The sequence below is a fragment of the Emys orbicularis genome, chromosome 10 (genome assembly GCF_028017835.1).
Source record: "Emys orbicularis isolate rEmyOrb1 chromosome 10, rEmyOrb1.hap1, whole genome shotgun sequence".
Taxonomy (NCBI): Eukaryota; Metazoa; Chordata; order Testudines; family Emydidae; genus Emys; species Emys orbicularis.
The window spans coordinates 86,678,351-86,696,857 of NC_088692.1; the positions used below are offsets into that span (position 1 = coordinate 86,678,351).

At 40.0% G+C, this 18,507-nt stretch overlaps 1 protein-coding gene across 1 annotated transcript in view; it reads left to right on the forward strand.

Moving 5' to 3' along the window:
* MAP2K5 (mitogen-activated protein kinase kinase 5) overlaps positions 1-18,507 on the forward strand; it is a 196,475-nt gene that overhangs the window by 91,392 nt on the left and 86,576 nt on the right. The window contains exons 14-16 of the mRNA XM_065412122.1: positions 5,242-5,315; positions 6,249-6,299; positions 9,940-10,011. Coding sequence (XP_065268194.1) covers positions 5,242-5,315; positions 6,249-6,299; positions 9,940-10,011 — 197 coding nt within the window. The remainder of the gene's footprint in view (positions 1-5,241; positions 5,316-6,248; positions 6,300-9,939; positions 10,012-18,507) is intronic.

Sequence of the window (18,507 nt, forward strand, 5' to 3'; positions counted from 1 at the left end):
GCTAACTGCTCTCTCTTCCCCTCAGGATAAAGAATAGAAATGGAAGGGTAATGAGAAATGAACTTAGATTTAACACAGAATTAGCAATCAAACTGGTCTAATTTTGCACAAAGTCAAAGTTTGCAGAAAGAGGAAGTCTTTCCATTAAGTTCAAGAATAAAGTACAGAGAGTATACATTATATCCAAATGGTATTTCTTCTTTTCTTTGGTAAAGCATGCTCATTAAGGAGAAGTGCACACAATAAAATATTACATGAGTATATTTTGTGTATATACATTTCATGCATGTGTTTGTATCTGTACAAACAAAATACATGTCTGATTGCTATATCCCTTCTACTGTTGTATTATGATGTTATCTAGAAGGTGAGCAAGACCTTTCAATTTGAGCACTCATTCCAAATCCTTAATCTGGATACATTAGATAACATTTTCAGCGGTGCCTAAGTGACTTAGCCACTTTTGAAAATGGGTCTTAAGTCCATTTGAAAATCTTACTCAGAATGCTGTAGTGGTAAAAAGAGGAGACCAGGAATTAGGATTCCTGGTTTTGGTTTCTGATTCTCCTACTGACTAAGAGTGAGTGTGGACAAGTTTCTTAACTTGCTTGTGCCTCAGTTTACCAGTAGATACAGTGGGCATAATATGTATTTTACCGGGATAAAGTTTAATTAATTTGTCATTTCAAAGCCTTGAGCTTATTGGGTGAAAGGCTCTGTATAAATGCTAAGGCTGTCGGTGATGATACACTACGCTGCTTTATACCTGTTGCCACAAGACTTTGGAGTAAAGCACAAAACCCATCCTGGGTGTGAAATTTATTGAAGTGATGGAGACTTGCACTGAATTCTCCTTGTTCTTTTGTGGAATGGTACAATGGCTGCAGCAGATAACTGAGACTTCTTTATGCATCTGTTGTCTGATGACATCTGCGTGCCAACAAGCACTATTTCCTAATTGCTCTCCCCCTCCCCCACCTCCGCCCCGCGGCCTCTGCTGGTTTTGAGCCTTTGCAGAAGAAGATCCTTTAGAATACATCAAGTTTGCTAGGCCCAGTGGCCTTTTGTCACCCATGTTTAGCTCCACCTACCAGAGGTGACATTTGATCAGGAACTTCATTGCTCTGTGCACACAATTGCTCAGATCTACAAGTGAGCCTTTTTTTTTTTTTTGCAGTTTCCAGAGGAGCAGTGTTGTAGAACTTTCATAAGTTGAATTCTGCCGGTTACATCTCATGGTGCAACGTTTTAGCAAATAGCACACGTGTAAATGAATTGGGCAGTAAAATCTAACTTTACAAGTTTAGATCTGAACTCAGTCTTCCACTTTCTGGGTATATGAGCCTAGAGTGACTGCGTGTGCGTGTGTACCAAGTCTCCAGGGGCAAGGTGTATCTTGACTCCAGAGCTCACCCTTTCCGGGCGATATGTACAGTTATTCGTAACAAGTATTAAAATAAATATGTGTTCAGTTACTTACCTACATTTGTAAACGGAATAACACCAAACCCTAAATGCTGGTTGCCAGTGCCAGTCACTAGTGCAATAGCACTAATAATATGCATAATGACAGATTACATCGTCCAGCAGTTACATGAATTTTGCCTCGACATTGCCAAAGAAATGAGCAAGACTTGTAGAATAGAGGCTACTACCTAGTTTAGGATCATGTGCGCATTGGATCATGTGCGGGGTTTTTTTTGTTTTTTTTTTGCTAGCTTAGATAAATTAAATGGCTCTATCACCGTGTACACCGATGTCTAACAGATATATCAAGTATAAATAAAAAGAACAGGAGTACTTGTGGCACCTTAGAGACTAACAAATTTATTAGAGCATCAGCTTTCGTGGGCTACAACCCACTTCTTCGGATACACCGAAGATGGTGTATGGGGATGGTGTTCCTAGCCTCTGTTAGCCAGAAGCTGGGAATGGGCGATGGGATGGATCACTTGATGATTACCTGTTCTATTCATTCCTTCTGGGGCACTTGGCATTGGCCACTGTCGGAAGACAGGATCTGGGCTAGATGGACCATTGGTCTGACCCAGTATGGCCGTTCTTATGTTCTTAGGAGCCCTTTTGGCTATTGTTTAAATTTTTCCACTTCTAAACAGTAATATTAATGACAAGCAGATGAGTTTTACCTGCACAAGGATTTCAGGATCAAGCGCTTAATTGCAGCTGTTAATATTTAACATTCTGTAGGGCCACATCACAGGTAGCGGCATGGAAGGCGGAAATGGACTGTGCAGAACCCTACATCCTCCACTCACACAGATGAATGAAACACGGTGTGGACTGGGTGGGACCTTGGCTCTGGCTCCCAAATGGGCTGGCCAGCACTGGTGCACTGGACAACATGTGTTGCGCTGGTTATAGACCCAGCACAATTTGCTCTGGAGAGGGAGTAGTAAGGGGAACTGGGAGGGAGAATATGACTCTGAGTCACAGTCTCTCCCCGATCTGCTCCTGGGGCAGCGTAACTACGCATTGTCCCTTGTTGTGGGCTCATGGCACATCTACAGTCAAGCCCTTAGTAAAAATTTTATTGAAGAAGAATGTAGCTGCATGGATACCATTCTAAACATAGTATCTCCCTCACACTGTGGGACAGGTGTTTCTCAGAGAGAGCTGCTGTGTTCTTCCTCCTTCCCAGGTATAAACCTAATGCTTGGAAGAGGCTCCTGTAATTCAGAGTAGAGAACGGCAGCGTTTTTAGGTGCCTTGCAAAACAGCTAGATGCTGTGAATGCAGCAAGGGTGGGGAAAGCCGCTGACTTCCTTCTCCTGACTAAGCTGAAGTTCAATCTAAGAGCCAAAGCCTAGTCCTGTTGAAATCAATGGGAACTTTGCCAGTGATACTGGAGGGACTAAAGGTTTGGCTCTCTGTGTATAAAATACATGAATGTTGCCATTGTTAAACCACTGTTGTATTACAGATCCAATCATTGTACTGCATTTGGTAAAAATATGCGGGTAGATTGAGACTCTAATAGCCTGAGAGCCTCCAGAACTCTGGGATCCTCATGTAATCATGTGGACCACACTTTCCCCAGCATGACTCTTACCTATGTCACACATCCTCCCAGCTGCTGCCCTCTGACCCTTCTCTCAGGTTGTATTGTGCAGGTGTCAGATATGAGGAAAGTGGGGAGAGGAGTATTGTGAACGTAAGGTGCATCAGTAGCAGGTGGCTGGCTGGCCACTTACAATCATCTGTACACCATGTTGCTCACAGACTCTGAACTAGGGACCTCTCCCAAGAATTCAGTCTGACCTTGTCAAGCTAATTACTGTGCTTGTTTGATTGTTAATTATCCTTTTTTAAATATCTACAAGTGTTTTGGAGCCATTGGCTTTGCTCTGCAATTAGATGTAGGGACTTCATGTTTCACTGCAATCTTCCTTTAAATGCATTCCTGCTGTAAACAGATTAATTTGTAATACAAAATGTCAGCATATTTTGCATATTTAATTGTACCTGCTGTTTAGCTCATTAGAATGCGATGCAGACGTAATAACTAGGTAGATGTATCTGCTGACATATTTTCAGAAGACAATTAAACATAATGAATAGGATTATTGTGCAGTCTATGGCTGCTGTACTGTTCTTCTTAGACATTCTTAATGGAGACATGCTGGTGACACTCCAGGTCTAGTTAAATTGAGAGTGGTCACCCAGCAGTAGAGAGTTGTATACAGTTTAATAGATTGCTACAAACAGACAATACTGGAGTCTTCCCAGAATTTGTATTAGAAAATAATGTATTTTAAAATGTTGGTTGAAAGAGCACTAAAATTCTTCCTACTGCATGGATAGTTTTAAATCAGTATTTTGCCTCACCTACTGGTGAGGTCGGTGAGAAATCATTAAGAGTGTCAGAGGCAAACTGAATCTATACAGTTGAAATAAGGGTTATGTGAAATAGGCACTGTGTCCTTGAAGCTGTGACATGATGGAGATACATGATGGTGATTTTGTATTTTGGGTATCGGGGAGAGAGATTACAAATACACTAATTTTATTAATATGATTTTGAAGCATGGAGAACATTACCAAATTATTGATGGTGCCCACCCTTTAAAAAAAACAGCTTTCTTTTTGCCCCAAACATCAGAGCATTTAATCAGCTTGTTAATTGAAGTTATATACTTACATTACAAAGACAAATTAAGCAAGCTACTGTGATACCCGGAAAACATCTGCTAAACAAAGCCAAAGTTAATGATAAACAAAATTAGGTTCTCTCGTAGTTGGTTTTCATCCATCTGCACCCAACTACTGTTCACTTTTAAAGAAGGCAAAGACGCAAGCTATTACTTTCAATTCATAATGCCATGAGAAAGCAGTCATTACACACATCCACCATACTTTAATCTGTGCAAGTTTTTGGTCAGAGCTGTATCAAGCCGTTTATCATGTATTCTGGCCAGCATCCCTGGAATGGAAAGATCTGCACTACATTTGATCAGTTACAGGAAACAATTAGAAGTCTATCTACTGGTAGAATGTACAGTATGCAACATAATCTTACCACTTCTATTTCGTGTCACAGAGTGTCAACTTTATAATCTCTGCACTGAGGGGGGCTTATTTTATGATGTTCATTGGTGTATTTATTTGTTAGAGTGGGATTAGCAGTCCATTTTGATAGGATTGTGGCAGTTCATTTATGTGACAGCACTGAGATCATGGGAGGAGTGCACCAGTCCTGTAATAGGAGCCATGCGGGTAGAGCCACGTTGACTTCAACAGGGCTCTGTGCAGGCACATAGATCCACCTTGTTTGGATCTGGCTGCAGAATTGGGGCTAGATTCTGCGAGAGTCTTTGATGTGTGTATATTTATGTTTGTGTGTATGTGTATGCCAGCGTTTTGTGTGTGGGGGGGTGTATATAATATGTATGTGTATGCAATAATAATAGAGTGTGTGTATGTAATAAATTTTTTTTAAATCTTGTTACCACTACTTGAAATCCAAGCAGTTGAAGAGAGACGATTACAAGAAGATCAATATAGGGTTTATAAGAGGGTTAGACTAGAATGTAGGTTTAAATTATTGGAATCCAACCTCGGTGAGGAAGTAGTGCAATGCTAGAGTGTTACAGATCAAAGAGAGTGAATTTAAAATGTCTGCTATTAAAAACCTGACATGACTAGATGCATATATATCTTTATATCAAAATTGCATACAGAGAATAATTTATTTGAAAGCCCTCTTTTGTCCCTCTTTGACAGATGTGAAACCCTCTAATATTTTGGTGAACACACGAGGACAGGTGAAGCTGTGCGACTTTGGGGTTAGCACACAGGTATCCCCTCCCTTAGCTATTTGCCTACTCTTTTTTCTAAAATAGAAATCACCTGGCTACAAGACAAACAGGCCCGCAGCAAACTCTCCTCTGCTGGGAGAGTGTTATTCATTTGTAATCTCCAAGCGACTTTCCTTCATCAGAATATGATTGTTCATTGTTTAATGACAGTAAAAACTGCTGATATTGTAATTACTACTTACGAATAGCAAACTTCATTGATATGCAGCTTCGATATGAAAGCGTTTTGGCCAGACAAAAGGGAGGGCAGAGTGGGAGATGTGTCTGGGGAGCCCAACTGGCCCACAATAAAAATTAATATTGGTAGCAACAATAGTGGTGGGCCTTGACAATGTGCAGCACAAATTTTAATTAATTTCCATTTTGGGCCTCCCTGGAGAACCTCAGTGATAGTGACCCATGAGCTTGCTGTGATGTTGATTTGAATTGCAGCCACCTTTTCTCTCCGCCAAACATGAGGACCAAAGAGAAGGTCAGCGTTGTATTATAAGTTGTCAAAGTCTGTTGTCCCTCCAGCGTATTTAGTGTTCATTGCGTTCTAGTAATGAATGTGGCTTTATTCACATCTTGAGCCAGCTGACTGAAAAATGAGTGTGTTCAATCCTACTTCAAATTGACTTTTTATATCAGACTAGTTTGGGGGTACTAAAGCTATAAGCATCCTGTTTAACGGAATTGTTTAAGGTTATCTGCTATAAACTGTAACGCAGTGCTTGTTTTAAATTGGAGCTCACATTCAAAAGAAAATACCGATTTAATCATTTTTAATGCCTTTGTAGATAAATTTGTTCCCTTTTACATAATTTTTAGTTGATTTATAGAAATGATTATTGTAGGTTAAATGAGGAATAATTGCCCATTTTATTTCCACATTATCTTTATATTGTTCTAACAGACTGTTTTGTCTGATAGCTGGTGAATTCTATAGCCAAGACGTATGTTGGAACAAATGCTTATATGGCGGTAAGTAAATTTATGCAGAAATAACATTTCAAAAGAAGTCTTTGTATGCTGCTTTGTTCTATATGATGTAGGATATATTTTTAAATCAGGGGTTTTCTCAGATGTCTTCCTATCTGCATCTTAATAGAGTATGTCCCATGGAAACTGCTCCCATTCACCGTCACACAGACTAACTCCCCTCCTCCTTGTGATCACACAGCATCTCTGTGACAGCTACAGCAATTGCTGATAAGGAAAAGTAATATTGGGAAAGTATTTCTTTTAATGTATTTATAGTTGTCTCAAAAGCAGTGTAACAGCTTGGAACAGAGGAGAGCCAATACAATATAAACAGGTAGCTCTCCCGGGGTAGCCAGTATGTGCTTGGCGGATCACCCATGCTCCATTGTTGCTCACAGTTTGGGAACCATTTTCTAAGGCCTCAGTTTAGCAGACGTTTAAGCGTGTGCTTAAGTCTTATTGACTTCAGTGAATTTAAACATGTGCTTAAGTGCTTTGCTTGCCTAAAACAGTTTCTATCAGATCTATTCATAGTTCAATTTGAAAATGTTTGCAAAATGTGTTAGGGTGAAAGTGCAAAGTTGGTAAGTGGAAAGTGCTAAGCCCCCACCTTAGTTAACCCCAATGACATACATTGGTTTTGTTATACAGGAAATCACTAGACAACACAGAAAGTATTATACCATTAGACAATTAACTTGCATGTTTTTAGTGTTTGTCACTTTCATACAATGCTTATCCATTTAATCAGTATGTTTCGTCTATTACTTAACCAAGAAATTTTGCGTGCCATGATGAGATTACTTGTATGTTCTGTCTACAGAATAATATATATATATATTTCCATTCCTATTAAATCAGATTAACAAACTTTTATGATATCTCTTTCTGGGGACTTCTGTCATAGGTTTGACAGATTGGATTCTACCATTTTACCATGCCTGTTAAGTGGCAAGTGACTCTAGTCCCATTGGAAAGACTAGGTTTAAAATTAAATAAATAAAGTGGTGGCATAAATAATATTGAGAGAATACAGCAAAAGCTACCACAATTTTGTCTTTGCCAAAGTTCGTACAAATGGTTTCACACGCCCATTTTGTGGAGTATGAAAACTTCAATACTTCAGATGAGAATGTAGAATTAATGTGGAGTCCTTATCTAGTGTTTAAAATATAGTGTTGGCAAAAAACATTGCTCTTATATCTAAAAATAAATGAGAAAAATGGATCCTGCCTTTGGTAAAGGACAATCTGCAAACAGTACTGTAGTACAAAATGCCTGGCATTTGTCCTTTCAAACTCCAGAAGATGGGAGGGAGGAGGAGAAATCTGTGACCTTTAATTGCTTTTATATATTTTTTTTTCTTGCGTCCTTGTTAGCAGATAACAAGCAGGGAGTCCATTTATTTGCTAAGTGTTTTTCTAGCCAAGAAGTGCACATCATTCAGCCTCTGAAACAATCATGTCACCATCCTAACAAGCCTTAAACCACACTGTGTGATCAGAATATTAGGTATGGGGAAAATGTAAAACACATCAAATGTATTACTTTTGATACCCAGGCCTGCTGATTGCTACAGCTCCAATCTCTAAAAAAAATGGAAATACTGTGATTACCCAAAAAAAAACTTCAAATGACTCCACTTCTCTAACTCAGCGCTTCTTCTTAGAGTGGCTTTAAATAGCTCTAATAATTAAATTGTATTTTTCGTTTAATGAACAAATCCAGATTACAGTTCTCCTTCCCAGGTGTACATTAAAGAAATTACTTTTTTCTTATTGTTTATGGATGAATGTGATGCATCCATCTGTTAATTGAAAATGAGAGGAGTCAAACTATAAAATATTTGATCAGATTTCATGTATTAAAATTGCTTTGCTTCTTGAGTGAGTTGTTGCCAGTCATCAAATTTATACCTCAGTCTCCAAAAGATAATATAAAATTGCTTGTGTTTTGTACCAGTATGCAAGAACAAAAGCTTTGGTGTGAAAATATGATTGCAAAACAAAGCAGTGTTGCGTGACACTTCGAAACGTGGAAGTAGATGGACAGATGTAACTATTTTGTGCACCTGCTTCAGTGGTAGTGGTGGTGGTGTTTTTGAGTCCTCAGTGTTACATACATGATATTTTACTACCTTAAAGCCTTACCTGTTATAAAAAAGAAGTAAATAATTTAAAAATGGCCAGATTGAACTATGTATCTGATTTGGCTGCTAAATGAAGGCTAGGGTCTAGTCCATACTAGAAAAGGTGTACCTGTATAGCTATGCTGGTACAGCCATACTGGCAAATCCTCCTAGCGTAGAGACCGCTTCTACCGGCAAATAGTCCCCTTTTCCACTTTAGCTTATAACTTGTTCCCTGAACAAAATAGGTTATAGTGGCTAAAGCACTTTTTGGCCAGTATAACTTTGTGTACGCTATGGCTTTTGCCTGTATAAAAATATCATAAAAAGATTGCACTCCTAACCCACATTATCATACCAGAAAACTTTCTCATGTAAACTTGTCCTAGAATAACTGTATTTATGAATGATTGTCTTGGTGGCCACAGTAATAAGATTCTTGTTTTATGTAAGTATGTAACTCAGTATAAACTAAGCATTCTGTCTGACACAAGCTGACTTTTTTGGCATGGTAATTCTGGAAAGCTATTTAGAATGGTGATCCATAAAGATAACAGAGACAGCTCTGTGTTTCTTTACTTAACATTCATGCTGTGATAAAAGCCCTCAACCTGGGATTAGCAGTGCAGAGTAAACATCCCCAAACACGTTGGACTGGCACTAATTTGGGAGTGTGTTTTCTGAAAAGGTCTCTGGATTATTAGAGACTAGAAATACAGCCAGTGGTTTGTAGGTAGTTGGCTAGACAGGTGAATTAATAGCACAGCGGGGAGAGAAGTCTCATGGAGCCTTTTATTGTTGCATTTCACACTGTACTTGACCTTGGAAAGCTTGAATTGTAGCTTTCAGATAAAAACTAGCTGTTTCATTTTACAGTGTTCTTGTATTTCTGTAAATGGGCTGTTAATAGTTTTGAGTGAAATCTTTTTTATTGTTTAATATATTAATTGAAGAGTTTTAAAAGAAAATTGCTAAGCGTGTGACTCCCTTTTGAAGCATTAGCTTGCTAATTGTAAAAGTAACCTTGGTTTAATTCAGTCCCATTAATTTTTAATCCCCCACAACCCTATTCAATTCCTTTACTCAATATTTTTGTTCATGGTATACCTTACCTCTCACTCTGGACTAGAAGTAAATCCGTTCCATTCATGGAGTCTTAGAACCTGATATGGTGCTTTGTTGTGCAGGTGCACACTGTTGGTTTTCTTGCGAAATAAGATAGTCCAGGCACAAATGCATTAGCCAAGTTTACTAGATACATGGCCATGCAGGATGGCGTGTCTGAGCGGGACAGAGCCCCTTGCCTAGTTGCAGAACCCAGGTAAAAATAAAGTGTCATGTTTATGAATAACCTAGTACCTTCATTATTTTCCAGATTAGACATATTGAATTTTAAGATTCTTGCAAAATTTTGAGCAAGTTTATTTGCCCAGGGCTAACTTTCAAGAGAGAGATATGCATGTTTGTTTGTCTAGGCTAAAGAAGATGGTTTTTTCCCCTCCTTTCTTTCAGCCTGAACGAATTTCAGGGGAACAATATGGGATTCATTCCGATGTATGGAGCTTAGGGATTTCCTTCATGGAGGTATGTAAACATATATACTTGTTCTTATAGGCACATTGAAAGAACTGAACTAAATCTAAGATTCAAATTATTTGACATATTCCCTATTATACAACAAAGTTCCTTTTGTATATATAAGCTTAGCCATTGCTCAGTTTCTTCACTGTATCTAGAATGGATTCGTTCTCAGTGGGTCAAATCCACCTAGGTATGGAGAGCCTGTATGCACCAATTAAGCCCTTTGGTAGGGCTGTGCAGTGAGAGTGGGGATCAGGGTACGTGGAGTGCGGTTGGGAGGACATCTCTACACTCCCTGCATGCCACTGGGGGTGGGGTTGTTCTATACCGGGTCTGAAAAGGCCAGTGCAGACTAGCCCACTAAGGGTGGGCTATCATAGGGCTGTGGAGATCCAGAGGCTGAGCTGGGTAAGTACCATTCCTGAACCCCAGTGGAGTTCCTTGCAGACAGCCTGATAATTGTGGCTTTGTGCCAGATGGGATGGATTTCTCGCCATGTGATTGACTATACTGTTTAGTATTGGGTATTCACCAAAAGGTCAACTTTTCACGTACGCTCGTTGTTTCGCACCTAGAAATGTCTCACTGAAACAAAGATATGCAAGGAGAATGTGGTCAGGTAGAAATATTGTAATGGGAGATACAGGTACATTCTGCAAGTGTGATATTGGTAATTTTCATTCACCATAAGGTAACTTCTGATCCAGTGAAAATGTAAGTAGTCTGGTATTTCTGCTTAGTACTCATCTGAGGTTCTTAAACCTAAATCTCATAGTTCTTTACAAAGGTGGGCATCCTATGTTGTAGAAAACAACGGAGGGGCTAGAGTGCTTAGGATAACTAGAACTGCCAATCATTTGAGGAGGAATTGACAAGTGAAATCAGCTTGGCCTGATCCAGGAGAAAGGGAAAGGTGACTGATCTGGCATCAGAATTAGTCATTGTGTTCGGGATCACCCAAGACTCTTGGTTGGAGGGCTGGTAGAGATCAGGTCTGACTGTTTTTGTGCTTTTCTATTACCTTAGAATATTTAAAAATATATTAGTAGTTTGTGGGGAGAACTGTCTGATAACAATATGACCACAGCATATGAAAGAAACTTCTAATGGCTGACCCATGGAGCAGCAGTGATGGCAACCTTAGTATAAATAATGTGTCCCATTTTAATATAGTCTAAGTAGGAAGTGGGAGGAATAGAACAAGCAAAGGTTTGAAAGACCCTGCATTTGTATCCCAGAGTGGTCATCACACAAAATCGAACTAAAGGTCATACACATACTTAAGTGTGCATACAATGCTTTTTAAGGGGCATACAGGCCTGTGGGTAATATAAGGCAAGAGACCATTAGTTAGATCCCTGGTATTCTTTGCCTATCTTGCATCATTGGCACAATACCATTGCTTTTCTCTTCTTTCTTTCCACCTGTCATCTCAAACTCCTAGCCTCTGTGGGAATCAGCAACACCTCCAGGCTTTCATATACTTCCATAAGGATTCCATTCCATTCGCTTTTGGTAGATGTCAAATAATGTTAACTTAAAGTGAAATTCCGTCCTGTACAGGTGGCCAGTGGTGCATAGACTTATGCTGAAGTCCAGTGCAAGAAAGGGCTTAAATGGGACATAGTCTTTGTGCTGGCCCTCTGCATCTGGGTGAATTTCACCCATAGAGAACTGGAAGTTAACCAAGACACTCATATGTTACCTTATTGAATATAGATATATTTGTTGAAAAACACATGATTAAACTTAACCAGATTGAAAATACGGGCATCATGTGTTGCTTGTTTAACTTTGAATTATTGCATTCAGATCTTGTCAATCTTTTTTCCAAGACTGATTAAAATTAACTCTGAATATACAATAATGACATACGCTAATGGGTCACAAGGGATGCAGTGCTGTTAATTCAATTTACTGCAGTTGGAAGCCACTATTGTCAATGATTACATCACTGGAGCGCTCTCAGAATTTTGGGAGAAATTCAAAATTTATTCATGTCACCACAGTCTCTGTAAGTGAGTGTAGTCAACAGGGGGCTAAAGTGAAATTGTAATGCATTCATATTTGACCAGGGTAGACTTTTGGTTCAGTTCTATTCTGATATAAATCATCTACATCATGTATTTACCAGTTCATTAGCTGACTGTGAAGGATATACAATGATGTGTGCCCATGGACAAAAGTGTTGCTTCTTTTCAACCCGAGCAACTAGTCAAAGTTTCGGGCCCTGTGGGTGTTCCAGTTGGGAGTAGGTATTAGTGATAGGTATTTCTTTGATGTAGTTCAGTTTATTTACAAAGAATGTACAAAGTCTTGTTTCTGTCCACAGAGGGAATCATTTAGCAGGAAACAGCTTCTTTTGCTCACAGTACCAAGAGCACTCTTTTAATCTTCATCCCTGACCCAAAAACCTTTTCCCAGGTTTCTTGCAGGGTCAACCATCATGCTTTCGTCTGCTCCTTCAGGCTGTCTGACCTCAGTTTGTGTGTATTCCCTGTTCGTTCATTCTCTCTCTCTCACACACACACACACGCACGCGCACACACACGCAAGCGCACGCGCACACACACACACACCCCTACCTCAGCCAAAAGCTCCTGAGCAGGTTCACATGGGTGGGACTTATGCTTACGGTTCTGTTAATTGAAGGAACAAAGAGTCCTGTGGCACCGTATAGACTAACAGACGTATTGAAGCATAAGCTTTCGTGGGTGAATACCCACGTCGTCAGACGAAGTTGCGTCTGACGACGTGGGTATTCACCCACGAAAGCTTATGCTTCAATACGTCTGTTAGTCTATACGGTGCCACAGGACTCTTTGTTGCTTTTTACAGATCCAGACTAACACGGCTACCCCTCTGTTAATTGAAGGGTTAGTTCACACCTACTGTTCTCAATGAGGTTTTAAGTCAACCTATAACAATGTTTCACCCAGCTCATAACAGCTCATAGCAGGATCTAAAATATGAATAATTTCTTAGTAGACTAACAGTATGTTTTCACTACCAACGTTACAGCACTTTAACGTGGCTGTGTAGTCGCGGCTCTCCCAGCACTGTGAAACACCCACCCCCACGAGAGGAGTAGCTCCCAGCGCCGGTGCACTGTCTACACTGTCACTTGACAGCGCTGAAACTTGCAGCGCTCAGGGGTGTGTTTTTTCACACCCCTGAGCGAGAAAATTTCAGCGCTGTAAAGTGCCAGTGTAGACAAGGCCTTAGATACTGAATTTTAGTTAACCTGTGATTTTGTGTAAAGGATTATTAGAAGCCGATTTACAGCTTGTCTTTGTAATACTGATTTTTACATCATATCAGCCAATATTAGGGGGACATTTTGGGTCTATGTTTACTCTCTTTCCTCAAGCCTTCTCAACCTGCTCTTCTCTCCTTCAGTGTGTCAGATGCACAGAACAATTTGGCTCTGTGTTCTTTGTTAATTGGTATGTCATCTGGACCTCTGAGACCTTTCTTCAACATGATCACTGTTTTATTGGAGTGGTTTGAGTGATGTGTTAAATGATGAGAGCAAGGACAGTGGCTTAGAAAAATATCTCAAGAAAGGTGAAGAAGAAGCTCAAAGAGCCATGCAAGGTCACTGTCATTAAAGTAACTCTGTCTATTGACATGGGGATTGGTGGTACACTATTCCAGGCTCCTGCTGATGAAGCAGAGAGGGCAGTTAGAGTTTATTCTAGGATTTTAAAATTGTCTCAACTCACTTTTTTTAAAAAATATCCAAACTCTTATGCCCGCAAGCTAGCAGTTAGAGCACATTGATTGACAAGAAATAATGTATTGGACCAAGATACCGAGAGCTGTTTTGATGTATGATGATTAAACTCAGTTGTTAGAATCTTCTAATTTTATTTAATCTAAACCTCAAAAATACATTGAATTTCTTTGCTACAGTGCTGTGGGTAATGAGAAACTGGTTACTTTTAAAGTTTAAGAACGCTGTCCAAGAAGTCTGTTGGCTGAGTTTAAAGAGTAGGCAAAGTAACAAGTTAACCTTGATGAGCCCCATCTTGTTAGATGCCGACCATCCTCAATTGCCATTGAAATAAATGGGGTTGAGAGCAATTTACATCTCACAGGGAAAGGAAACATTATTGGCTTATTTTTTTGGAGTTTGTATTTTTTTCTTTTAAAAGGGCGCATTAATTTGGTGTGTTATCCATAAACCTCTTTTCAGATATTTCATAGCAAATAGTTTGTATATTTTCATAAGGGTTTTTAGCTGTAGTTTTATTTCAGTGCTTTTTGGTTGACAAAGCAAGTTCAATTTAAACCAGTGGCGTTGCTGTTACTACACTGAAGACTGTGTCAGCACTTTCATTATAAAGACTGTTTTTCAGGGGTTTATAACTCAGTCCTAAAATGTGTTCCAGGCAGGGTGTCCAGATGTCCCGATTTTATAGGGACGGTCCCAATTTTTGGGTCTTTCTTATATAGGCTCCTATTACCCCCCACGCCCGTCCCGATTTTTCACATTTGTGGTCTGGTCACCCTAATTCCAGGCAGTTTGGGCTAAGTCGAAGTGCAGTTTGCAATCAGTGTTTTTCAGAGAACTGTGCCTGGCACATGAAGTAGGATAGTTTGAATGATCTAATAGCTCTTTTTAATCTCTAATTAATACAATTTCAATCACGGGTTACTGTCTGAAAGTGAACATTAGTGCTCCCTAATGAAAATAAAACATATTTGGTTGTTTTTTAATAATGAGCACTCTTGTTTTAAGATGCTTTTTAGTTACGTTATAAATCAAAAAGACTTGAAGGCGAGCTTTGCAGCATATTAGTCCATAATATGCACTAATTAATAAGTTTAAGGGGAAATGTGTAAAAGCTGAGGTTTTTGTTTCTAAAGCAGGATTTTTCTGCTTATATTTGACTTAATATTTACAAGACACTACAAACTTTTAACTAACACCCAACTAATGCTCCTCCGAGATAGGTAAGTATTATTGACCCTATTTTAAAGATGGGGCACTTTTTATTAGCATCATTATTTGATTGTGTAATGCCAACAGTGTGCTAGGCACCTTACAGATGTGTAAAATAACTAGGTCACTGACCCGAATAATTTAAAATGATAAATCCTGATCTTGTAATCAGATTCACTAGCATGGAACCTATTGATTGGGGCAACACACAGGCACAGCGGTCCATGTTAGCAGATCCAGTTTGTGGATTAGGGCCTATATTGTATATACAAAAACAAGTGTTAATCGTTCATCATCATAAACTGAGGCATCATAAACATGTTTGAAGGGGTCAACAAACATGTGGACAAGGGGGATCCAGTGGACATAGTGTACTTGGATTTCCAGAAAGCCTTTGACAAGGTCCCTCACCAAAGGCTCTTAAGTAAAGTAAGTTGTCATGGGATAAAAGGGAAGGTCCTTTCATGGATTGAGAACTGGTTAAAAGACCGGGAACAAAGGGTAGGAATTAATGGTAAATTCTCAGAATGGAGAGGGGTAACTAGTGGTGTTCCCCAAGGGTCAGTCCTCGGACCAATCCTATTCAATTTATTTATAAATGATCTGGCGAAAGGGGTAAACAGTGAGGTGGCAAAGTTTGCAGATGATACTAAACTGCTCAAGATAGTTAAGACCAAAGCAGACTGTGATGAACTTCAAAAAGATCTCACAAAACTAAGTGATTGGGCAACAAAATGGCAAATGAAATTTAATGTGGATAAATGTAAAGTAATGCACATTGGAAAAAATATCCCCAACTATACATACAATATGATGGGGGCTAATTTAGCCACAACAAGTCAGGAAAAAGATCTTGGAGTCATCGTGGATAGTTCTCTGAAGATGTCCGCGCAGTGTGCAGAGGCGGTCAAAAAAGCAAACAGGATGTTAGGGATCATTAAAAAGGGGATAGAGAATAAGACTGAGAATATATTATTGCCCTTATATAAATCGATGGTACGCCCACATCTCGAATACTGCGTACAGATGTGGTCTCCTCATCTAAAAAAAGATATACTGGCACTAGAAAAGGGCAACTAAAATGATTAGGGGTTTGGAACGGGTCCCATATGAGGAGAGATTAAAGAGGCTAGGACTCTTCAGCTTGGAAAAGAGGAGACTAAGGGGGGATATGATAGAGGTATATAAAATCATGAGTGATGTGGAGAAAGTGGATAAGGAAAAGTTATTTACTTATTCCCATAATAGAAGAACTAGGGGTCACCAAATGAAATTAATAGGCAGCAGGTTTAAAACAAATACAAGGAAGTAGTTCTTCACGCAGCGAACAGTCAACTTGTGGAACTCCTTACCTGAGGAGGTTGTGAAGGCTAGGACTATAACAGCGTTTAAAAGAGAACTGGATAAATTCATGGTGGTTAAGTCCATTAATGGCTATTAGCCAGGATGGGTAAGGAATGGTGTCCCTAGCCTCTGTTTGTCAGAGGATGGAGATGGATGGCAGGAGAGAGATCACTTGATCATTGCCTGTTGGTCCACTCCCTCTGGGGCACCTGGCATTGGCCACTGTCGGTAGACAGGATACTGGGCTAGATGGACCTTTGGTCTGACCCGGTACGGCCGTTCTTATGTTCTTATGAGGCACAAAAGGGTGAAATGATTTGTCCAAACTATAGAGTGAGTGGGTGTTAGGTGTGCTTCCCACTTCACATCTTCCTTTGTATCCTTCTCAGTCTCAACTCTCTTCCATTCTTTGTTCACGAAAACAGCCTTTCTTTCTGTCTTTCTTTTTCTTTCTAGCTCCACCTTAAAAAAATCATTTCTCCTGCAAAGGTTATCAGTGTTATCCCGTACAGGAAAGAAATGCTCTTGCACATCCGTAATAATTATAAGAATATGTTTTGCAATCCCATAAAATAGAATGTTCCTTTGATCATCTAGAGTAATTTGTGTCTGTTTTCTTTTATTTGTGTATTTAGTAGAGCTTTATGGACTTAGGAATTGTGTGTGGCAGTCAAGTTAACATGGAGTTTTAAGAGATGTTGCAGATTATTAGGCTATTCTGTGTTTTCAGTAATTAAGCATGGACACCAAAACTGAGCATTAACTATCCAGTGCATGTGTGTGCGGCATATATGTATTTCAGGCACACATGCATGTTTTTCCAGATAAATATGCTAAAATTGCTTAACATGCAATGTTCAGGCAATGGTAAGGGATTTTATATACTGACTCTTGAGCATACAGTACTTGGGCAAATAACACAGAGGTGGTGACAAGTGTAGATGTGGAAAGATGAGACTTTAGGGTCAAGGATAATACCAAGCTTCTATGTAGCAGAGGCAAATAGAAGGTCTGAGTCTGCGGAGGGTGCTAGAAGAGAATGAAGTTCTGCTTGAGGATACTCTTGAGCAAGAGAAACACTTCTGTCTTTGAGATGTTTGAGCGTATATAGTCAGAACAAGGAGAGGGAGTTGACAAGGACGACTCTGTGTTAAGAATTCAAAATGTGTGTTCAGTTGAATATCGTCAATGTAGAAGTGGTTAAGGTTACATTTAGAGATGATGAGCTGGATTCTTAGCTGATCTTATGAGTCAAATTCATTCCTGTGTAGAGGGCCAGCACCACTTAAATCCTACTTAAACCCTGTTTTGAAGATCTAAGTGGTACCTTCGCACAGGGGTCAATTTTATCATGAGTAGGTAGAAGAGAAGGGAGGACTGCGAATTGAAGCTTGTGGAATGCCTTACAGTTGGGTCTTGGTGTGGAATTAGAGCCGCCACTGGAGACTGAGTGAGAGCAGTTTGATAGGCGCAGAACTGTGACAGGAGGTAAGCGTGAATGTCTGCATGACTCCTGGAGGCAATCCAGGAGCATGGAATGATCCAGAGTGTCAAAAGGCTGCACGGAGCAGAAGCAGCAAGAACATAATTAAAATAGGCACTTATGATGATGGCAAGGGTCAAGCTTAAAAGGCAAATGAGAATTACATTTCAGCCCTGTGTAAAGCAAGGGCCTCAGAATCGTACGTGATTTTACATACCAGGTGTCACGGAGTGTGCGGGAGTCAGGTCCCTGCACCCCCCCCCACTTCCTGCGATTCACCGTGACTCTCAGCCAGCCAGTAAAACAGAAGGTTTATTAGATGGCAGGAACACAGTCCAACACAGAGCTTGTAGGTACAGACAACAGGACCCCCTCAGTCAGGTCCCTCTTGGGGGGCAGGGAGTTTAGACCCCTGCCCTGGGGCTCCCTCCATTTCCCCAGCCAGCTCCAAACTGAAACTCTCCAGCCCCTCCTCTGGCCTTTGTCTCTTTCCTGGGCCAGGAGGCCACCTGATCTTTGTTCTCCAATACCTTCATTTGGCATCTTTGCAGGGGAGGGGCCCAGGCCATCAGTTGCCAGGAGACAGGGTGTCGGCCATTCTCTGTGCAGACAACATCACACTGGCTCTCTCGGCTCTGCAACAATCACACACCCTTATCCCACCACCTAGATACTTGAGAAATGCATAGGGGAAACTGAGGCACCCACACAGTATTCAGAGAAA